The sequence below is a fragment of the Accipiter gentilis genome, chromosome 8 (genome assembly GCF_929443795.1).
Source record: "Accipiter gentilis chromosome 8, bAccGen1.1, whole genome shotgun sequence".
Taxonomy (NCBI): domain Eukaryota; kingdom Metazoa; phylum Chordata; class Aves; order Accipitriformes; family Accipitridae; genus Astur; species Astur gentilis.
The window spans coordinates 3,745,007-3,769,131 of NC_064887.1; the positions used below are offsets into that span (position 1 = coordinate 3,745,007).

Consider the following 24,125-nt stretch of genomic DNA (forward strand, 5'->3'; position numbering starts at 1 on the left):
ACTCTACCCAAGGTCCATCCTGGGGAGAAGGGGACCCTGGATGCCTGGAAACATTCCAGGTCGGGTCGGACGGGGCTCTGAGCAACCCGATCTAGTCCAAGATGTCCCTGCTTGTTGCAGGGGGGCTGGACTAAATGACCTTTAAAAGTCCCTTCCGACCCAAACCATTCTACGATTCTATACCCCGTGCCTGGAGACCTCATCCACGGCTGGCAGGCTCCAGCTCCACGGCAAAAACCGGTTTTGAAGCAAACGTACAACTCCACGGCGTGTGACCGTGCAGGGGCCACGCTAGGGCACGGACCCCTGGGGGACCAAAGCCCCCCGACCCCCGGGGCTGCCACCTCCACCGCTTTGCCCCCCCGGCTCTCCTCCGTGCCCTGACCGACCTCGCCGGCGCTGGATGCGGCCAGAGCCACGTGAGACCCTCCTCACCCCAACCAGCTGCCTTCTGCGCGTGGTTTGGTGTCGATACCCACGCCAGATACAACACGCGAAAGAAACAGCCGGCCGTTTCCCCCCCACCCCCGGCAACCTCCTTGCCGAAAACCAGATGATCCCAAATTTTTCCTCCCACCGCTTGCGAGGCGCGGGAGCGATGCCTCCCTGGGGAGGACTAGGGTTGGAAGGCAATATCCAGAAATTTGGGGGGGGAGATGCGGCCATGCTTGTGGCCCCCCTCCCGGAGCAGGACAGCCCCCGCGGCCGCCCCCGCGCCGTCCTGACCTCAGCTGCAAGATATGCGAGGAATGAAAACGCCCGGGTCCGTGGCTAAACGCGCGGTCCCTGTGATCCGGCGGGCCCAGACAAAAGGCTGCCTTGTGCTCAGCGCCTGCGTCTGCCGGGTGGTAAAAACATCACGGGTCTCGTGCGAGGGGCTGCGGGCCTCCGGCTGGGAAAAGAAACGGCGAAGCTGTCCCTGCAGGGATGCAGATGGTTCCTCGGCATCGGCTTAAGACCGTATAGTGCAGAAAAGGGGATAATAGAATTGCAGTTATTTGCTAACGTTATCCAGGCTACTTTAAATATTGCAGGTAGCTTTTGTTAAAGGCTAACTCGTCTCTTGGGCTGTCAATATCAGGTATCCTCAGCCCAGGGCGCAGGGGAAGACCCTGCTCCTTCTGGCAGGGCAGGAGCGGGACCGGGACCCCCGGGTCGGGGACACGCAGATCTCCATCGGCCTCCGAAACGGGGCCACGGCCACGTTCAAAGCACAAGAAGGGAGCAGAGCGCCTCGAGCCTGATGCGCACACAGAGCCCCATGCAACCGGTGAACACGAGCTTTGCGGTTAATTAAACGAGCGGGCCGTTCCCAGGCGGTGGGGACGTGCCTTGGCTCGGCTCCTTTGACATCTGCGGGCAGATCCTGCCCGCCGCCGCCTCACGTGGGGTGACAACTGGGTGCTGGGACGAGCCTCTTAACGCTGGGGGAGAGGCAAAACCGATGACCGGCAGCTTTCCCGGGTCCGAGTCGAAGCACAGGGCGTGAAACGCAATAAATTCCGCTTTCTCTTTCCTCCTCCAGTCTTGCCCATGCGGGTGGCAGGGAAAAGCGGCACCTCTCGGTTTATCACCCAGAAACTGCCCCATCGGCAGCTTAGATGGCGTCAGTTCAGTGACTATGAGCAGAATTTAGTATTATTAGAAGAGATGAATGTCTCGGCGGCAAAGGCAGATTTATTTGCTGCAGGGGAATGAGCTGCCTCGGGGGCACATCGACAGCACCTCTGCTTTGGGGTCCGTGGGACCAAGCTGCCCCCCAGCACCCCGTCCTGTCCCCACGGCTCGGCACGGAGGGGCCGCTTGGACCTGCTTTTGCCAGGGATGGAGGGCAGTTATCAGCAGGGGTGAAATGGGCCGTGATTTCACCTCCTAGAAATCTCTCGTCGTCATTGTACGTCCTTTTTGCAGCACCCACCTATTTGCAGGGGAAAAAACGGAGCATCCTTGGAGCATCCCTTGGGGCAGCCCCTGGGGCAGGGCCACCAAGCCCGGGCTGAAAGCAGCAGAAATACAATATTTTGTCAATTGCTCCATCTAGTGCCATTTCAGCAGAAAAAGCAGCAGGAGCACAATGCCCGGAGCCGCTGCGGCCGGGGCCTGCGCAGTTTTCCCTGGCTGGTGTCTGTAGCAGTTCGGTGAGGATGCGCCAGGTCCCCATCCTGGTCCAGCGCTGGTGACGTCAGCCGATGGCAGCCGTGGGCAAGGGGCTCGGGAACACAATGTCTCCCCCGTACGCTGCTAGGTGGGATGAAAAGAAGGCTAACAAAAGTACTAAGTGATTTCTTAATAGTTGAAAATGCTCGTAGGGAATATTATGTTTTCAAGGGCAAATATTTCCATGTAAAGGTTTATAGTCCCATTTTGAGAAAGATGAGAGAAATACGATAAACGAAGCATAGGCTTTTAGCTGTGGGTCTGCAGGGTAAGGGCGGATCTCAAAAACTCTGGCAGGGTGGGCTCAAGCCATCGAGGAGATGAGGACCAGCTGCTGACACGTCGCTGAAACCCAAGCATCACCCAAAGACCAGCGACCACGTAACCCCAGCACCCGCGACCTGCAAGGGGGACGTCTGGCGTGGAGGGGGTTAAACAACACGCAACCAACAACAGCTCACGCTTTACCCTGCACAGGGTAACACCGACACAGACAGCAACCATCCCCATTTGCTATCCCGCTCCCCGATGTAAAAACCAGCAATATTACAAAATGTTTGCCCGCTTAATAATAATTTGCCCAGTTTGATCTGCTCCCCCCCCGATGCAGCAAGCGAACGGGTTTTTGTGAGCATCAGGAGCGGCACACTGATTCCTGCTTCTCTGCCAGGAGCAGTAAAGCCCCCCAACTCAGAAATAAACCTGACGACCACGATCCCCCATGCACTTTTCACTGGCTAAAGTTGCTTTCCAGTGAGCAGACACCAGGCCAGTATATCCTCAAGAAGCGAGGGGGTCTCGTGGGAGTTCCCAGGTGCGGCGTTACGCTCTCGCTGTCTCCCGTCCACAGGGAGATTTGTGCTGAGATTGCGTTTTTGGAGCAGCGTCGCAGACGAGCATCCAGTGTCCTTTTTCCTTGAATGGAAATAAGTCTGTAAAAAAGCCCACCTGGCAGAGAGAGGCAAGGAGGGAAGGATAGCGTAATATTCCTATTTAGGGGAATTTATTTGCAGCTCCTTTTCTGCTGCATACAAGTAAACCAGAACCTCCAGCAAACGAGCTCCCAGAGTGCCCGGAGAAACCCGTCTTCTACACTTACGTTTCTTTTCAGCAGATGGTCTGTCATACCTGCGCATCAAAGTGTTAAAAAAGAAGTAAAGGAAAAAAAAAAAAAAAGCCAACGAAGGGCTTTAGGAGATGGAAGAGGCCATTTCCATTTGAGGTGCAAACAAGTAACCCTCCCCAAAAGTACCTTTTCTTCAGGAAAAAGGAGACCTTCAAGGACCTCTTCTTTTTTGGTTTACCTCCTCGTGGCAGCTTGCTGATGAGTTTGTAAGAGCAAATGCAGTGTCGTGTCATTTCTGGAGAGAAAATCTGTTTCCTAGGATGTGATGGCAAGGAAAAGCCGAGCTCAGCAGGTCTGCACCCTGTCCAGGGCATCGTGGATGGGAAGCACAGCAGAATAACCCTGTGTCAACGCAGTTTTAATTGGTACGGTTACTTTGATTAGGATGTGATTTTTAATTTTAACTGAGAAGTTACAGAGGCACAGCACCTACAGCAGGTGCTGCGCTCTCAGGAATAAAAAGGTTTTTATGCTGCCACTGCATCTTTTCCTTTTTGTGCAGGAATCAGGAATAAACTCTGCTTCAACCCCACCAGACTTGCGAAAGCAGCAGAGACCTTGGAGGCCGCTTGGACAAGGCTGAAGGCAAAGTCAAGGTGATCCTTGTTCCTTTTCCATTTGGGATGCTGCTCTCTGATTTGTTGCCATCCTAAAAGGTCCAGCTATCACAGAGAGAACAAAATGTCCATTGCTGCTAAGAGGAAAAACAATGACCGTGACAGCGTTTAACCAGAATGTAAATACAGCTAAATTATGGACGTAGAAGAGTGAAACCGTAGAGAAAGATGGTAATGGAATTATATATCAATGCTCAGCACAACTGTAAAAACTAATGTTTTATACATGTGTAACGTTAAATTAATTCATTCCAGTTCTTTCAGGCGAAGGTACATTAACTGCTCCATCTCGGCATAATCATATTACCTCAACAGGCTCTATACGTGTCATACTTCCAGGGTAGTAATCGCCATTGGATTAATTACAGGGAATTTAGAGGCATTACAGGGACTCCTTATGCAGCAGTACAGTGTGACAGGGTCCCCTCATCCCTCCAGGCTGACGGCGCCGGCGCAGCCTCCACCACCACGGTTCACGTCTCGGGCTGCACCCAGCGGGCGCTTCTGAAGCTCAGCGCTCGGCAGCGCGGATCGTGCCTGGACGGGCTTTGTTCCCTGGCAAGCTCACGTGGTGGGGAGGACACGAAAACTTACAGCAGCCCAACCCCAGCCTTTGGAAGAAGTCTAAACACAGGCACAACTTGCCCTTTTCGTTGCAGAGTTAGCCAAAAAATGCCAACGGTCCTAAGATGGCTCCTGGTGATGTCAAGGATGTTCTCGACAGTGTCACTGCAAACTGCAGGTTATTCCCCGTCTCTCCAGGTGAGGAAGCTGATGGAGGGATTGTGAAAAGCACGTGGCCTGTCTGAAAGAAAAGGCTCTGACAGCTGAGTCCTCAAACCAAGGCAGGAGAACCCTTCCCACCGGTACACGAGAGTTGAAGTGGTGGCGAGTGGCACCTCTGAAGGGTTGCGAGCCACCTCCGCTATAGCCACTCCTCCTGCGAGCATCCGTCGTGTTGATTTTGATTCCTCCTGGCACAATAACTATCCCTCGGCACCTTCGCCTTCCTCCCCTGCTTTTGCTGCCTGTGCACCAGACCCCCGGTCTCTCAACAGAGCTGGTTTTGTCGGTGCTGCCCTGATTCAAAACGACTTACCAGGCTAGAGCCACCCAGATGGGTGGCTGTAGCTTTCTGACGGAGCACGGGATGGCTCCCTGTGACCGTCTCACTCGGGAGCAATCCTGCTACCTGGATGCAGAGCCTTGGCTGGCTGTCACCGCAGCCTTCCATCACTCCTACGGTGACCGCCACTCCTGCTCCCCGAGAAGGGCAATCACGAGCCCTGCTTGGAATAGCAAACAAAGACATCTCACGCGATAGATTTTAACAGTGACTTTAAAAAAAAAAAAAAAAGGCACAACTACTTATGTAACCGAGCTTTATTTAGAATCTTTGAAGTCATAAAATGTCTCATTTTACTGATATACGTAAACATACAATCAGAAGGTTTAATTGCTTTTTCCCTTACACAGAAATAAAGTTTTAAACAAACCAGAACACCTCAACCCAGACAAGCGTAATGCAAATTTAATTATCTAACTTGGTCCTGTACATACAGCACACGCTTCTCCGCATGGTCACTGGTTTATCAATTAGTTGCAATATAATTTTTGGCAGTAATATATTCAACACACAAAGTGCAAATTACAAGAAGCAGAAAATGTTCTCTCTCATTCTGAGCAATGAGAAGTGCAAAATACCTCAGCCCATAAATTCTATTCTTTATGTATACGAACAGTATGTGCATAATAGGCTAATAAATAGCTGTGTAAAACTTCCTAGATTAAATGTGGCAACATCTTAAAGTAGGAATGCAACAGTTATAAAAACATAATCGGACAGAGGAATCATTACATTTTGTTCATAAATTCCATACAGTATTTCTGTGGGTACCTCTTCACATTTCACCTACCCGCCTTTAACTTCTGCATACCTTGGATACTTTTGCAACCAAAGGCAGTTTGTTAAAAATTCTCCCATTTGCTACATCTGGACATATTTCTGTGCATCTACAATCAAGGTTCCACTAACACTTCACTTGGCAAATCAAATAGTACAGTGGGAATCCACTGAAAATGGGAAGTCTCTTCCAGGCACTGCTAATGGAATACCCACTAATTGTTCCAGCAGGCTAAATGCACTTTGTGATTACCTAAAGAAAACTTTTCAATGAAAGAAGGAAAACCGTTTCAACGAGAGCTAACCGCAGCTCGCTTCAGTGTAGTTCATCTCACTTCGGTAACCTATTCTTTTACGTAAAATAGGGAAATACCCACTGTAGATAAAACATGGTGAACAACAGTACCTTTAACACAAACCCTGCACTACTCAGTTTTTACACTGCAGATTTTGAATCTTCTTTCCACTTAATTCCAGGGATTTTTCACATAAAATGAGCAGCCAATTTTGACACCACCACCCCCCTCCCCCTTAATTTCTCCCAGCTACATCATCATTATAAATTATACCAAATAGTCCAAATCAGACTGGGCTGCTTCCTCTAAAGCCCTACTGTTCCTCTGGATAGGAAGATTAAACCACAATGACTTGCATTGCCATTAATCTGCCTGCCAAATTCATTTGCTAAATCACTAAGGCCACGGTCATATAATCACTGCAGGAATGGCTGTGAGACGTAACGAAGTTGCTAACTTTCGGCTGAACGTTCCTGCATCCCACCTCCACCACGCAGAGCGGGACAGGCCTTGGGAAGGCTCCTCGTCAGCTTCGGCATGCTCTTGCCTGGCTTAACTTAAACCAAAAAAATAGTCGGGGGCTTCGACTGAGCCGTCCGACTCGCCGGACATCATCTTAAACTGCTGCAGCGATCATCTCACCATTGCCTGGTATTATTTGGTATTATCCAAAACTGAACTCCAGCAGCCCCAAGAGAGAAGCATCCTCTGTGATCCGTGAAAGGCTTTTCCTGCACTATCTGATCCTGGGGGGACTCTTGGAGATGTAAAACGGTTTGCTAGTTCGGATTAACTTCATCTAGCCTTAAAGACAACGTGCAGAGGGACCGCTCACCATCATTACTAGAATTACAGGATCACATTGCCGAAGCAAACTTTTTGTCTTCATTAAAGTTTCAGGATGAACAATTATGCTGCAACTTGGCACAACAGCAACTGCCTTTGTATGCAACATGCCTGGCATGTATCAGCACATTTCTTCTTCTTTAAAAATATAATTAGAATAGAACAAGATAGGTTGTTGTTGTTCATGCTCCCTAAATTTCTGAAAAGGCTCAAACATTTTAAAAGCCTAAAAAAAATAGATTTCCCTCTCCCCTAGTTTATTTTTCATGCTAAAGGCTGCAAATTGACACATCACAGTAATTACCTCTGACTAACTTCCAGAGACCTACCCAAAGAGATAAACATGAGAAGTTCACATTTGACTATCAGACTTACTGTGCCGAGCACAAATAATTTCCCAGAGGAGAATTTGATATTTCATCATTTGGAACAGTGGTAATTTAATTACATTGCTAATGTTTTCTGGCATACTTGAAAGGACAATTAGCATAAGTAAATCATGAGTGAGATGACAAGTCACTCGGCATTTATTTCTGCTCATCAGATGAGATCAGTTGATGATCTAAATTCTCTTTTGTGTGCGAACCGATTCCAGGTTCAGCGATTGTAACTGGGGTTCAGACTAGTGGGGATAAACCGATGTATAAATAAACTAAAATGGATATTGTCCTTTGAAGTTTCTTAATTAAACTTGTCCAGAGAAACCTCAAAAGCCACCAGAAGTAGGGGAGGGTGGGGAGAGAGGATGATAAATGCGGAAGGCTAAATGAAGCTCGAGATGCACACTACCCTTTCTGGCGATGGGGTGAATACTAATTCATTTTTGCCAGGGTCTGCTTTACATCCTGCTCAGGGCTGAGCAGTATTATTATAGCTCTGCTGATGTTCTAAAATAATTGTTTTTATCTCCGCAAGCGCAATGACATTCATGATAACACTGTTAATGTTACAGTTCCTTTCTGGCGCTTCAGAATAGCTACAGCTTGCTCATGAGTAACACCTTCCAAAGCTTCCCCGTTAACCGCTAAAATCTGATCACCACGCTTCAGTCTGCCATCGTCCGCAGCTGCTCCCTGCAAACAGCAAAGCGATTCGTTAGCGGCTGGTCGCACGGAGCCCTCCCGTCTCTCATAATGCTGATGGATGAAATGAGGAGGGATGCAGCACTGGAAATCCCACCGTAACTGGGTGGGGGACGTGGGAAGCGGCAGAGCTGAAGTCTCCCTGAGAGCTTCAACCCTTGCTCATCGCCGACTCCGCTTACCCGACCCTGCACAGCCTAGTGATACAGCCCTGGGAAGAAGAGGATCGGCTCATCCCCGAAAAAACTGCAGCGTAAAGACTCCTTCTGGCTTTCCTGAGTATGAGGAGGCTTGTTGAAGCAGCGTTTAAATGTGCTCCGCAGCCAGTGCTGAGAAATGGGTTAAAATATGGGGAGGGAGCGGGACGCAGAGCTCGTGCAGCAGAACAGCCCGGGCACTGCCCCAAGCCCTGGATGGAGCTGGGCTCCGCTGAAGGTCCTGAGAAGCTCCCACGGAGCTTTAGAAGTGGCTGTTCTCCCCCAGAGGCCTCAGTGCAGCTCTTTTACCTAAATCCTGAGCCCTGCCCTGCCCAGGGGTCAGCTCGTGGTGTCCGTTTCTGCTCCGTGACCCCACCAGTGACTGCAGTGTGTTCTAGCTTCCGCTTCGGGTTTCTCAGCTGCGCTCACATCTAGAAACTTGTAAATCTAAGCATCAGTTTAAAGAAACAGTATCTTCCCATGTTAATAATTGCAAATGTTAAGACCACCAGCTATTTGTGGTTTGAGCCCCGGAATCACAGAAGCAGAGGAGACATGACTTCTACTCCACCTTCAGACAAAATTTTCTTAATTACGTCATCAACCCTGCCAGACGTGCTGACACAAGCGACAGCAAGTAGGCACGGGACAAGCAACTGCGTGCGACTGACTTCGAAGTTACTTTATGGGAAGTACCCCTAATTCCCACTGTTTTCCTTTCCTCCCCCCCCCATTTCCAGAACTCCCTTCACACGGCCATGCTCGACGTATCTTGCTGGCCCACGCTGAGCACATTTCTAGCGCGGGAATGGGTGGGAAAAGGGGCGCTTCTCCCTCCACACCAGCGGCCGTTCTGGGGCTGTGCTGTACTATGTTTTTTCTTCAGCCTCGGTGGCCACAGCCACGGCTGTACCCGGCCGGGACCCCCAATTCCTCCCCAACACTCAGGGTTGGGGTCAGGGATGGGCTGAGACGGCCGCACCGTGAGCGGCTCCAGCACGTGGGAGAGGAGTACACACGGAGACGCACGAGAGAGAAGCTGGAAGCAAGGGAGAATAACTAAAGCCAGCACCGATGCGTAAGCCAATTCATTATCAAGCTACAAAGTGTGGCGTTTTCCTATTTCGGTGTTTTTTCTCATTGAGGTGACTACCTGAGCACAGGAGCTTATTGCTGGTTTTCCAGCTAAAGCTCAGCCACAAAGATACAGCATCTCTGCAACTGCCTCCTCTTCTGTACAGTGGGAAAAGTGATGCCTCCATACCTCTTGGAAGGCTCTTTGAGATTTACAGATATAAAACTGCCTTATAAATATTTTAATGTATAAAACCAAGTTTCCCAAGTACACAGAGCAATTTTGCTGAGATAAAGTATCTTGTTTCAGCCATCAGTAATGTGAAATATAAACTGAGAAGCCGGCTGTGAGTTCTGGGTCCACTTACTCACATCAATGCACTTAGACAGTACATTTTGCTTTCTGCTACATAATATATTATCCAAGCCAAATCTTAGGTTTACTTTTAAAGATAATACAGAAAAAGGGAGGGGGGGGAAAAAAAAAAAAAAAGATACCTTGGCAAATATAGTCTTGACATAAATGGGCAGGTCTCCATGGGGACTTCCATACCCCCCTACAATACTAAATCCCAGTCCATCAGAGCCTTTCTCCAAAGTAATAATCTTAGGCTGAGGTGCTCTGAAAACACAATAAATATCACTTAGAATAGCAAAGTCTGTCTCTAGGGACTTTATGCAGAAGGAACACTTACAGAGATATTTATCTGTCAAGAAGTTTTTCATACAGTCACAGACCATGACTCTTGCCCTTGCATTGAAACACGCTCCTGCACAGCCCGGAGTTCAAACGCTGTTCCGTGTACTTCAGCCCCTCGCTTTGAAAATACTTATTTTTAATAAGAGCTCAACAAGAGCCCTTATCTCTGATGCAGAAGTGAGACTCCCCTCATCTGCAGTCGCTGCATGTACGTAAAGGAGAGTTTGCTTTCTTACCAGCCAAGCTGTCATCTTTAGTCTGCATAAGTGGCAACTGCAACAATTTCCTTACAGCATAATTTTATTTTATAACTTCAGAGGAATGAGTCTAATAGACAGGGTGCAGCCAGGAACACTTGTGTTTAGTCTCAGCTCTGCTGCAGGCTCTTTGGGCTGTTTTCTAACAACCTATATTTGACCTGCATCCCTGTGCCTCCTAACCCCAGAGGCTGACTCCAGCCCCCCTCACTTAGTGCATCGCTTTGAGCACTGACCTCTCTTCAGGGGCTTTAACTGTCTACATTGAGCAAAGGAAGATTTTTGGTGGAATTTAGACCACTCGCATATATGTCCGTCTTGAATTTGAAAAAGTAATTTCTACGTATTTGGAAAGAATTATTATGGACAAAAGCTGTTCGGCAATTTCCACCTATATAAAGGTGTAGCCTACGATACCTGTAGCCTACGATGACTTAGTATCTAGCCATTTCTTTAGGAAAGAGCAAATGCATATGCCTACCTGATTCTGCTTCGTATTTTCACATTCAAAGATCCTTACTATTTTGATATGAAAAGAGAACACAAATCCTTTTATGAAGTAAGCAATTCTCCTTTGAGAGCAGCAATAAAAACAGTATCTCACATGGTAAGACTAGAGAATGCAGCATAAATAGCTTAACTTTTATACTCAAAACCCCCTGAGGTAGGGCAGCAACTTGCATCTCAGCTTCTTAAAATAAATATAATGAATCAAAGAACGAAAATGAAGAACATAATGAAGCTAATGAACCAAAATGAAGATCAAATGAATTTCAAAATGATAACTGGAATGCTATAAGCTACCCTAAAAAGCACACGATGGAGAATGATGCATGGCCATGGGAGGGCTAGATCTCTAACTTCCATCACCATACAGAAGTGCTGTAAGTAGAAAATTTTTTCATCAGACTTTTTCGATTTGTAAAGCTAAAAAGATTCAAAAGACAAAGAAAGTTCTGGGACATGTTTTGAGACATTTGTCTCTTGATACCAGGCTTTTTAACACCTCTTGCCTTAGTCTGCCAATGACAAATTATTTCAAATTGCTACCATCATAACTCCTTTCAGACAAGGAAGCCAACAGACAAGGGCAGAACTGTTATGTCAGCACATCATGTTAGAAAAGAAAGGAGACAATTTTTTTTTTTTTTTAAATGTCCAGAACTAGTGCCTGGAAACACATTTTGTGCTTATTTACTCAAGCAATTTCTGTCACCAGGTGAAGATGGACACGCGTTCCTAATCAGCTTGGAGAAGGTCACAGTTTTCGTTTTAAAGGCGATGGAAAATTAGAGAGAAAAGCAACAGGAGAGACCTCCTTCACCACCCTAGACTTTTCCCTTGCATGGTGCATAGAAATCCACCCCAGTTATGCAGACTAAGTATGAACTTACTCGGGATCTTCAGAAGGGTGCTCAGAAGAAGAGTTAAGGTTGCATCCTGCAGACATGCTCTCCAGCTGGGTAGCAATGGCACTGATGTTGGTATCAGCCACAACCTAAACAGAAGGATGCAATGAAATACTATGGGTGTTCACTTAATACCAGACGTCTTGGCTAATTATATAGAAAATAGCTGATACATCAGGAAAATCAGTTGCTGAAGCTTCCTCTTGCCTTTACATGACTGTCACTCAGATGCTGAGCAAAGGGGAACAGTCTTTCCGGATAACCCAGAGAAAGAGGTTACTTTGTCAAGGAAATAGGCATGTCTCAGAGTCAACAAAAGGTGTCCAGAATTGGGCTTGAAAGGAAAGGTATCCCCACAGAAAGCACCTTAGCCTCTGACAAAATACAGAGATCCAAGGGACTGTTGGGCAAATGCCCTGAAATACCTCAGATTGGTTTGTTTGCTGAGCGGGGAAGAAATTAATCCTTGGTTTCAACTCTTCTGCAATTTCCAGCATGAATCCAACAAACTGGGTTCTTAAACTTCCCAGTTCTGGCTCCTGCATCATTCTAAAGCCATCATGAACTGCCACCACACAGTAATTAATAGAGTTAATGATATTTTGACAGGCTGTGGGGCTGCAAACTTGCTCAGGTTTTTTAAAGCAACCATATCAATGTTGCACACGTTAAGTTGCAAATACGACTACAGCCGTACTGAGAAAACAGTTACTTGCATGCTGAGGTCTGGGGTTTGCCACTCACAAGCGTTTAGCCTCATAAGGATAAAAGCTTGTAGCCTGCAGGCCCAGTGGGATCTATTAAACACAAAGTGTCATTGCCCACTCTAGCTTTTTTTCCTAACCTTTCATTGCATGCTAATTTTCTATTCTTTGCTTTTTCTGGAAAAAATTCGAGGAAACCACTGCGAAGTGATTTGGATTTTAAGTATTTACAGCTGAAAGGACATCAATTTCCTAACAACTACATGCCACAGTTATCCCCTAACTCCATTTCCTTGTGAGGAGATGTTCTTCTCTGCTTGACATTTACTGTACAGCGCAGGAGTTCGGCTCAGAGACAGTGAGAAATACCCAGTAAGTAAATTTTCAATATTTCCTCTAGCTATCTATGGCCTTATTTTATCAAAATTAACAGGTACTTTTTCCACTCCTTGCTGTGAACATGGCTTACGGGAAATGTACCTATTTGAAATAAAAAATCCATCATATAAATCCCCCGTTTTAAATGAATGCTCACAATGCTTCCACAACAATATTTCCCTCTTTCTAATCACTTGGAGCCGAGAGGGTGGTAGCATTTTCTAGGAAGGGAGATTAGTTCTCATGCAAATTTTGCATCCCAGGACTCAGGTTCTTGGATGCCCTAAATGAAGGGGTCCAGCAGACAAGATAGCTGCACCTGGCTCAGCCAGCAAAGACACCGTTAAGTTTTCCTTCCCGTTGCGGTAGGGGAAAGAGTGCCAGCCAGTATTTGTCATATTTTGTTGTTAAATAAAATGAGGGCAAAATAAATCTATATTCAAAAATCTTCAGTTGGCAGTAAGAACGTATCAGAGTTCAACAACCTTGTAAAAAAGCTTCCCCTTATCTCATTACTACACCTGCAGAAAAGAAATTAAATTAAACCAAAGCATCAAAACAGCCGAAAGGGATGATTGTTCCCCTGAGACCCTAATCTCCCATTTGCAAACAGCATTTGCAAACTCCTTTACCATCCTTCCCAGGACGTACTGATAATAAGCCTTTCCACCCCACTGAACGCAATTATCTGACCTTTCAAAGCAGTTTGCCATGAAGTGGTCTAACCTGATAATAAATAGAATTACTTAATGACACATCAGTCATGATTATCACAGCGATAGGATTATTCCATTTAGATTGTTTTAATAAAAAAAAAAAAAAAAAAAAAAAAAAAGGCAATCTGGTGATTGAGAAGTACCTGCAGTTAGCACGGCAGGTAACTGTATCACCACGCTTACGGCAGGGCTTTGACACTAGGCCCTGCTGGTATTAAAATATAGCATCCCACCGTCACATAACACGGTTTTAATAGAGGAAAATAGACTCTCTTCTATCAGAATAAACCTGTATCATCTGTAAAAAGTATTAAGCCCATTTGAAGCTAGACAGCAAAAGTGCGGAAGAAAAACCATCAGCTGACAAACCCAAAGACATTTCTAGAAGAACCTCTTTGTTTATGTGAGCGACCAACTGACAGCGTGCTTCATCAGGAATATTTTTAAATACATGATGAGGTGGAATACACTGTATTACAGCTTTCAAGATTAGCAATTTGGGGTTCTGCAGCAAGCTTTCATTTTCTATTCAGGGAATACTGTTGACACGAAAAGTGAAATTACTCAACGTTAGTAACAATATGATAACTATAATTTAACAGAAAATTCTCAGCTGGTGTGTATCTGTGTATTTCCTTTGACTTCAATGGAACTACACAAGTACACCATCTGCTCTGGAACTGGCTCATCACTTACCAGGTCAGCAGTTCATGGGTAGACAAAACAAAGAATAAGCAAGTCTAAAACTAAGTTTATTATCATTTAATTTCCTTTTTTTTCTCCCCCCCCCCCCCCCCCCATTTTTTATAGTCACATTTGTGTTGTAATGCAAGCAAGAAGCTTGCAAAAAATCTCTCAAGATGTGTTCCAATCCAATATGCTGCGATGATAAAGAAAATTAGAGTAGATTTTAGTGGTATGTCTTAAGCTTGTTTTCCAATTGTTACAATAATTCTGCAAATGAGTAGTATTTTGAATTCTCTCTGGCAAGTATTTTTCCTATTTCTTTGTGTAAACATAAAAATAAACTAAAGATGAATATAGTGGCAAGCAGCAATTAGAACCAAAGTGGCAGAACATGTATAAATGCAGCAGTGATAACACTGTTTTTTCTCTCTTGAGTGTCGTTATTCATTACCTGTAGAATAATCTATTCTAGGCAGCACTGCCTTAATGATGATGCTATCCTTTTTACTAAATACTGCTAGCATTTCTTTCTCCTATCCCTTTCAAGAACAAGGAAATTAACACTGTGGGCAGTTTGGTCACAGTCTAGTTCCATGCATACACACATATACACATACGTAATTTCTTGTTCCTAGTTAACTTCAAATTAAAAAAAAAACTTGCAAGCTTGTTGATTTATCATGTGTAGCAACAAGTTATTTTGTTCTCTTTGTTACGCTTTTATATAATCATGCTTACAGCCTGTATGAATGGCAATAAAGAATTTTTGAATGAAAATTATTTCTTGCTTTCATTCTGTGTAATTCCCATCAGCAAGCACCCTGCAATTCTGTGATGCCTTGTGCCAGTGATGCTTAGGGGTTTTTTTTCCCCGAATGCCATTTATCTACCCTCATGCAGCTGCATGTTCAATTTATCACCATACCTGCAGGATAATGCTCCCATAAGCATTCTTTAGTAGATTAACCGCATCTGCATGAGACAGCCCATCCAAAGGTTGCCCATTAATACTGACAATCCGATCTCCAACCTAAAAGTACAACAGTAATGGAAAATTACTAGCATTAGGGAAAATTAAAATTAAGAATGCTTAAAATTCTCGTGAACTTGGCACTGCACAGTCATGCTTCTCTTTTGCAGGATCCCTTTTGTGAGAATTCTGCATTGCTAGTGATCATTTACCATTCTTCAGAGCAAGTACAATACGGATTTTTTAAAAATAACAATGCGATCAGAGAAACAAAGATGGGTTGTAGTTTACTATTTCCATTTGCAAGCAGAGAGAGTGAGATTTTCATTGCTGTCCTCCCACCCAGAAAGGATTCATTTGTGTTCATATGTGCAGACAAGTTCATGTTCTTACAGATTATGTATGCACATACTGCATGCAGTATAGGAAAGCAGGCACTTCTGATATTAATCTAATTAACCTAGATGATTTCTTCTTCTAATACATAAAAATGATCTTGACCCTCGCACTTAGTGCTATTGTGCAATTCTATTAGAGACATGGCATGAATGTAGCAGCATGTACTAATTAATCTCATGGGCCAAAGCAATCCTAAGTATCTGCATAATAAGTTCTTTTCAATACTAACGATTCCTTACAACTCTCTGCAAAACTGAAAGTGTTCACCACGGTCATTCCTGGAAACCCACATATCCTGCGGGTCTGATATAAGTGCCTTATTTTGGCATTTCTTTATAAGGGCCTTAAGATCAAATAACTAACTTCCGATCTGGTTTCTACCTGGTTTGAGCTCTAAATGATGCCCAGTCTGCAGTCCCCAAAATGCCTGTGGTTTCCAGAGAGCCTGTTGCTGCCCTCCCTGGGTCTGGATGAACATATACATTCAAAGACCACTGCAAATGCATTTATGTTCTTTCTCTCAACGTCACTTTTCCAATGTGGGCAACAATTGCCATTATCCCAAGATGAAATATAATTAAAAAGGGAAGAGAAGGGCAGCTTTTGTTTCTTTGGTTTTGGTTTTGGTTTTATATACAAAGAGGCAGAGTAATCTATGAGACATGACAAAGTGATGGCACATACAGAACTGCTTGAGGCTCCTTCTCAGTGGGACACATGGCAGATGAAATAGGAAATATTGAGAGGACCCCTCTACTCACTCTGAGCCTTTGGGTACGTGCAGCCACACCGCTGGCTTGAATCATAGCAATGAAGATGGGAATATCTCCTAATGGACTTCCCTTCCCTCCGGCTATACTGATACCAAGCGCGTCATTTGGTCCCTAAAACAAAACAACATTTGCAATTGGAGCAACTCGTAGAGGTCATTGTTCGGTGTATAGCAATAACTGCCTCATTTGATTTATGAAACAGGGAGAAAATAGATAGGTTTGACAGACACACGCATCCTCACGCACGCAGGCCCCGTCACACAGGCATACATCCAACAACCTATTGCGAACGTAAACGATGCAATTTTACTTCCGAGAAACGCTACAAAAATTAACAACTTCAGTTAAAGCTGTCAGCTTTTTGAATTGATAGAAAATAACTCACTGACCCTTGTTATCTCCACAGTCCTTGGGCCCATATCTGCTCCTACTAATAAAGAAACAAACAATTAGCTTCTGTAATTAAGAGATAATATAATTAAGAGATAACACTGTCAGGTGACAATGGTCCCTTGCTGCCTAGTCAAGAGTTATCACCAAGCAGAAGCGAAGCCTTCCTGTGCCAAACCAGGCAGCGTTGCTCACGTGAGGAGGATGGGATTTCTGTTTCACCCAGAGATGAATACGGATGTAATCACTCCGGCTGACGGATGCCACCGTGACACCCATTGTAGCACAGCGGCTGCTCGCCACAATCTATTGAATAGCAGCACTCTGCCGGCCTGAAGAAAAGCCCTACTGTGCATTTCACTCAATTAAAGATTGGCTTATTATTCATAAATCACAGTGTCCCCACCACAAAGGGTAGGGCACACGGCTGGTCTGAGACTGTTGAGGTTCCATTGATTTCCTCTTCTAATTTGTGCTGTATTAGTAAATAATAGGCAGCCAGGAAGTCTGGCTGGCATATATCTAGCCATAGGACATTTAAAAATACTCAAAATATATTAAAAAAAAAAGGAAAAAAAGGGGGGAAAAAGAAACAAGAAAAAAACCTAGGGAAAAAAAAAAACCAAAAGAAAAACCCCAAGAAACAACCCAAGAAAAAAAAACGGGGGGGGGGGTGTCACTTCAAAGGAATCATTCAAACTGGGCCCAAACAGCCTACCAAGCTGATGGTGTAGTCACATCCTGGGCTCTGCTATACCAACCCCTAATTCTATCAGCTTTAATTAAACTATTTTAAGAACCTTTTGGAAGGCAGGCAGAATCAGTCTCTTTCAGAAGTTAATGATTCTTTAATCATACATATCGGTATTTCCCACTGCCACGCACGTGTGCTCGTGCAGATATCTGCTCCGAGTACCCAAGGCAGGATTGCCGCGGTGCTGCGAGGTCCGCGGCAGCGAGAAGCCCAGCCCCAGGGACGCCGAATCAGGGTGTGCAGACACGCGCTCTCAGCGCTGCAGGGCCCTTCAAAATGGCACAAGGAAGGCTGCCCAAAAAAGCCGCACGCCTCCTCTAGCGCATGCAAACTGGCAGAAGAAACGTCTTGTACTTCTGCCCGCGGTCAGACACGAGCAAAGGTTACCAACTTCTGACGCAGGTCAGAGCGCACAAACGAGCAGACTCTCCACAAGCTACTGCACGTTGTAGATTTAGCACTTGCTAAACCTGCAAATTGCAAACTGGGCATTGTGACTTTCTCATTACAAAACACCCCTTTATACACTCAAGAGCAACAAAGATATAAATGAAGTGGTGGCAGCTTTATTCCCTGAGAAAACTGTTTCTAATGCGAGAACCTTGCCTGTGCTAAGCCTCTGACAAGGGCGTCGGGGAATAGCGGGGCGCAGGAATTCTGCACTTAAAACAGAGGAGCCATTACTCTGCTGGTAGACATAAAAATAATGTCATCTGCTGGAAAGCGTTCAGGTCTTAAAACATCAGTGGTACGTCTTCTGGGAGGCCGGGTAGGAAAACCAGATTCAAGTATTCAGTTTTGCTTTTAAAACAGCACAGATATAAAGCAAATAACACGCAGCTATTCCGACAGCCACCCAGTTTATACCTGAGTTTCTCTGAGACACATCTGCTGAAGATCTTTTTGTGCTGACAAAATTCTGTAAGGTAGAGAGGACCGGAGCAAGCGCAGGGTGGAAGTGGCTATGGACACTCTGTTGGCTCGCCTGAAGTTAAAAATAAATCAAAACCTGTGAGTCAAACCCAAACGTTCACTTTAAACCAGTTCCTGCAACATACGGGTGCAGCTGTGCTCTGTGCCAACCAGACTGGAAATACCACATCGGCCACGCAAGTGCAAACCCCTCCAACTTCATTTCCAAAGGGGGAACCTACCAAAATCCATCCCCGAGTTGTAGGCACATCCGGAGCGCTGCTCGCTGCACTTCACTCCCTAAGGTGCACACCTAATGCCTGCGTTGTTCAGGTCTGCTCTAGAGGGCTTAAGGAAGGAGGATTAACCCCCTCCTTTGCTTATTCCCAGTGTGTCTCCAAACCTGAGGAGAAGGGGAGATGATGGTTGCTGCTACAGCTTGTGGGCATCGTCCCCACGATGCAGCCAGCAGGCACCTCGCTTACGCCCACCTCGTTACGGGGCAGTAATTTACAGGCTATGTTATTTTCTCTGAATATATTATCTGAGCACAAGGTCCTGTAACTGACCCCGCTCCTTTCATTTGACCAAGGCCCTACTTTTATTTCCAGAATAACATGCCAGGCGAAGATAGCTCCGAAGATAGCTGCTTGTGCGCGTTACCAATTCTTGGCCATCCATTTCCAGCCCTCCTTTTCCCTATTTCCGTATCTGGCTTTATCTTCAGACTCTGCCCCTCGAGGAAACATCATTATCAATTTAGGAAATGCGTCTGAACGACAGGTTTCACCGAGGGCCAGACCTTCTCAACTAAGCCGCCTTATACAAAAGAAAGATCTGGTCTATCCTTCTCTGCCCACAGCAGAGCTTTCTCCCTCTAAATGCATTAGGTGGTGAATCAAAAGCTCTGGCAGCATTTATCCTAACTGACCAGCGTGCAGCTGTCGGTGATGAACAACAGGCAGAGCACAATTTCCACCTCTAGTTGCCAATTCATGGGTCAGTTAACATAATTTGCAATGCGCGTGAAAGAAATCACTGTCCTGCACCACAAGGCTTATATTTCTACTGTTAAAGGTATGCAACGAACCAAGAAAAAAGCCAAGTGAGGACAAAAGTTCTGGATGCTCTTGGCCAGCAGCTTCTAAAACATCGCTCGCAGTTGTGCGAATCATTCAAGCTGATTTGCTGTATTATCTGCCAATATTTTTATAACTCTTGGAACGGTTTTGCTGAGAAACATCTATTCCGTTCTCAAAATTACCAAGTCACTTAGGAGCAGTGAGATGAAGACTCTAAAATGACTCTGCATTTAGAACAGCAATTAAGACTTCTTGTATTAAAAGAAATACAGAAATTACTAGGTTCCTGTAAAAGCCTCTTACGCTACAAAGAAAGGGGGATGACGCTGTCTGATCTGACTTTCTACCTAGAATCGTGGTAGATACTACGGCATTTTGCTTCCCTTTCAGCTATGAGTTTTACACAGTGAAACTGGGTGGATAATCTTTAACCGTCACTTTTTGATTACATTGCTCTTGCTTAGGCTAGCTGTTGATACAATGACCAAAAAAAGCAATACTCAAGACTGCTGTCTTTCCTTAATGCAATCAGTATAATTTCCCTCTGTTATTTCATTTCTCTTTGCCTGCTGCATGCAGTGCAGATGTTTCTCCAATGATATTTAGTCATTCTTTTTAAAGCTGGGCTTAGCCCAGCTGTTCCCGCATGGCTTTAGCCCTTCCTGATACCTCACCCACCCAGACAGCAGGCTGGATCGCTGCTGGCCTTTGGAAAGTTAAGAAATCACGCACCACGCTTATGATTTTGGCACCCTTTTTGGGTTGTTCATGCACGACATCAAGGACAAGCCTCCCCTCTTACTGACCTCCTTAAAAGCCTTCCCGCTTTAACTTACGTCTCCCCTAAGCCTCCTACGGCTCCTCCTTCTCCGTTTCCAAACCTAAGCCTTTCTTTTAGCATGGGTGGCAGCTGGGCTGGATCCCACCGGTGTGCAGCCTCTCCTGCCTGCTCACACATCGGCGGGAGAGGGAGGTGTGTGGGCAACGTTCCCCGGGTCCCTGACAGCTGCCCCTGGGCAGAGAGGGGGCAAAATACTCCACAGCAATAGCACTGCCGCGAACCACGGCTTGTCTCGCTCGGGGACACTGGCAGCTTAAATATCATGGCCAAAGCAGTCAGTCTTCGGAAGGAAAAATCCATTTTAAAAAAGTTTTCTAAGTCATCGTGCTTTGTTTTTCTCCCTTGTAGTACTTGGACTTTAATACTAATGGTATCGGTGTCCGAGCTGATTGGGGGGCACGGGGAGAGGGGAAAAGCCCTGCACTGATTGAAAAATGAATTGTTGTCCTCGCTTCAGGTAAAAAGCAAGTGAAGCAGGAAATTGCTCTGTGTTTTCTTTGAGAGCAAAGCGGCTCTCAAGTGGTTCTGCCATAAGATAGGCAAAGATACAGTTCAGTTTCATTAACTCATTTTGATTGACAAAACAGCTGCAGAAAAGACATTCAGCATTTTTTTTGTAGGTCTAAAAAAATTTCTGGACATCATCATTCGAGAAATATATTACATATTTTTGGTGTGTCTCAGGAAGACACTCCTTAAACAAAAAAAAATACGTTAACTAGCTCTTCTGCTTAATCAGCATTTCAGCGTGACACTTACTTTGCAGTTCAGCACAGAAAATTATGGTGATAAAATATTTTGTTCCACATCCTCAGGAGTAAGCGTCTATGGAAGGACTGAGCCTCACGTGCAAGCCTGTGCACTGTCCCCGTGACGTGCCATTCACAGCTCCCTTTTATACGTATGAATTTGTCACTAACCTGACTGTTTTGAGATGTTTTCCGTGACGATAGCCATGATCCAGCTCGCAATCTCCCAAGCTCAAGATGTACTAGGCCTTGGGCACACTTGGAAAAAAAACACGCAACGTACAGCATTTAAGTAGACATATGATATTTCACGCTCTCCTGGAGAGAATTCTGTTTATATTCAGCACTACAACTCCGTGAAGAAAACCACAAGGAATGCTCAAAACATTAACATTTGTATTTAGACAATACAAAAAGTGCCCATCCCTGGATTTAGGTTTATCCTGAAGGTCTATCCTGGTTGCTGAAGTCAGTATGAATCTTCCCGCTGGCAAACTGTAGATGGCCAATTACTCAATAAAAATAAACAAAAAGCCCCCGACTCTTTAACAGACGATTGCCACAAACAATACTCATGAAAAACACTTCAGAGGAAAATTGCTGCAGAAAAGGGTGAATTTAATACATATGCATTCAACTTAATAAGGTACACTCATGTCACCAATTTCCAATTCTTAAATAGGTAAACTTTTGGCCAGGTACCAACCCCAAATGGAAAAAAACCAAGGAAATAATTAGCCTTCCCCTTCAAGAACAAAAGAAGTCATACGCAGAAACACTAGTGGTGACGGCAGGGAAAAACCCCTTGTCTCCAGATGCAGTTTTGAATAGAAATGGGTCTGCAGCACCGCTCCCACCCGTCCTTTCATCCTCGGTACAGGCTGTCGGGCCCAGGAGCCGTACGGAGGAGCTAACATCGGGCACTTGCAGCCAGGCCTTCCCCTGCCCTCTCCTCCGACTCAAGCAGCCACATGCTTTTTAATGGAAAAAGGCAACTTTTTCCAGACTGTACAACTTCAGAGTACAAAATCACTCCTGCAAGATGGAAAGCTGTGCAGAAACAGATTTAAGCTGCCATTTTATAGCTGCAGGTTAGTGCAGCAAAGCCAAAGGCATTTGATTTCCGTTCTGTTTTGTATGCCACTCAGGTTTCCCAATATTTTTCTAATGTATGAAATACACAGTTGTGTTTTCAAATAAATGCCTAAATACTACGTGCGTCTTTGTTTTCCCTTCTTCACATCATCCCACTTCTAAATATACATGGAGAAGCGATTTTAAATGAATCTCCCAAAGTTATTTCAGATGAAATTCCTGCGTATGTGTAAATAGCACTTCAGGATAATTACCTTGCATAGTGTCGGTAACTGCAATTCAATATTTAAAATGTATTATGCACTCACCTTAAGTATGGTGGCAACAGTCTCTTGTGAGGCATTTCTCATATCCTCTCCATTTACAGACAAAATCTGATCTCCCTGAATTAATCTTCCATCTAGGTCTGCAGCTCCTCCTTTAACAATGTCAGAGATAAACACTCCACTTCCATTTCTAACAATGCAAGAAGCATATGGCTAATTACACAATGCAATATTCTTTGGGAGACCAATTTAGATTACTTGCATTTAAGAGACATTAAAAGAAACCTGTGAGCAGAGGAAGAACTAGTTTTACACCCCATTCAACCGTCTGAGTGTAAAAAAATCTTTGAGTTTTAAAACCAAGGCACGTTTTGCTATATTTAATGCTGTCTTTCCCCTTGAACCGTTAGTTCTGACTGTATGATCCATAAAGATTCATGAAAAATGCCACTTGTATGAATAAAAAGCCAAGGATCGGTCTAAGATGGAGTTAAACTATCTCCTGATGTGCCTGATATGAATTATGCAGCCTAAGATTTTTTTTCTGTATTTCCCCTAAAGGTTCAGCTCAGTTTCTTTTCTAGAAGCCTGGAGGCCCCCAACAGAAGAACAGGGAGAAGTCTGCAGAAAAGACTTTTATAGTTTGCACATGAGTTATGCAGAAGAAAATCCAGCTTTGCGGCTGTCCGCCTGCAGCAGGCAGCGAGGCTTGCGAGAGCAGCAGGCCACGCAGATGAAGGGGATGTATTTATTTATCAGCTCCAGCCTCCTCACAGGAGAAATCCCCTCCCGGAGGCCGCAGGACCCCTCTGTGCTGGCCCCGGCTCCTGGGTGCTCGCTATGGGGTCAGCCAGTGCCAGCTGCAATGCCAAGATTTGGCGTTTGGTATCCTTCACCCTGAAGGACACACCACTTCACAACCTGAATTATACCTGGCTATCATTTAATTGACTTCAGAAATTGGGCTACCTCTGAGGTGGAAATCCCCACAAGCGAAGCACTTAGTACAGAAAGTTTTGCACGGGAGCAAACGCGGGAGGGCTGGAGACTGCGATTACCATCTGTAGGGTAATTTACATAAGCTAAATTAATTACCCAACCCACAATCTGCTCACAACACCTGGGTTAAACATCGCCACTCTTGTAAAAAACTGCTGTGGAAACTTTACTGACCATACGCAGTCAGGATAATGACATGATGATTTGTAATTGCGAAAATAAATTTTTTTTGGCAATACAGAAGAGCAACCATATGACTCTTATGCACCAACGCTGAATGGGTGCTCGCCAGTGTCGTGCCGTAAATCTCTTCTAGCAATGAAAGATTAAATCTATCAGTGCCCTGGCTCGAATGATCTAATAGCAATGGTTTAGAAATACATCAGTAAAAAGTCACATTTTATTAAGCAGCTGTTACCTACCAACGTATCTCAGATTCTGCTCTGCACTCACAGAACCGCTGCCTGTAGTGTTGTGCAGTCACTTTGATATCGTTCAGGATTGGTGTCTAACTCGCACTCTTACCTTCCACTGACACCGGTCCCTTTGAACCCGAGGAGGAGCTAGATCTGACTCGCAAATCCATTAGCAAAGGCATATCCTGCTATTTGGAAACAGGAAGGTTCCCCCCCCCTACCCCCCTGCCCCCGGCACATTATTTTGAAATCGGAAAAGCCAGGTTAGGGCCTCCGAGCCCCGAGACACAGCTACGCTGAAGCGCCCAGAAACAGTCTGGTTCTGCGTGT

The 24,125-nt window shown here is 45.2% G+C and overlaps 1 protein-coding gene across 5 annotated transcripts in view; it reads right to left on the bottom strand.

Annotated features, from left to right (window-relative positions):
• Nucleotides 1-5,268: 5,268 nt before the first annotated feature.
• Nucleotides 5,269-24,125, bottom strand: part of PATJ (PATJ crumbs cell polarity complex component) — a 156,120-nt gene continuing 137,263 nt past the window's right edge. For 2 of the 5 annotated variants that reach the window (XM_049808440.1, XM_049808439.1), the window contains exons 38-46: nucleotides 22,423-22,570; nucleotides 21,191-21,277; nucleotides 18,303-18,420; nucleotides 16,681-16,721; nucleotides 16,280-16,402; nucleotides 15,075-15,179; nucleotides 11,650-11,753; nucleotides 9,797-9,920; nucleotides 5,269-8,018 (exon numbers count right to left, since the gene is read on the bottom strand). In XM_049808440.1, coding sequence (XP_049664397.1) covers nucleotides 7,872-8,018; nucleotides 9,797-9,920; nucleotides 11,650-11,753; nucleotides 15,075-15,179; nucleotides 16,280-16,402; nucleotides 16,681-16,721; nucleotides 18,303-18,420; nucleotides 21,191-21,277; nucleotides 22,423-22,570 — 997 coding nt within the window. In that variant the 3' untranslated portion in view covers nucleotides 5,269-7,871. The remainder of the gene's footprint in view (nucleotides 8,019-9,796; nucleotides 9,921-11,649; nucleotides 11,754-15,074; nucleotides 15,180-16,279; nucleotides 16,403-16,680; nucleotides 16,722-18,302; nucleotides 18,421-21,190; nucleotides 21,278-22,422; nucleotides 22,571-24,125) is intronic. The other 3 variants (XM_049808441.1, XM_049808443.1, XM_049808442.1) reach the window with 3 other exon arrangements.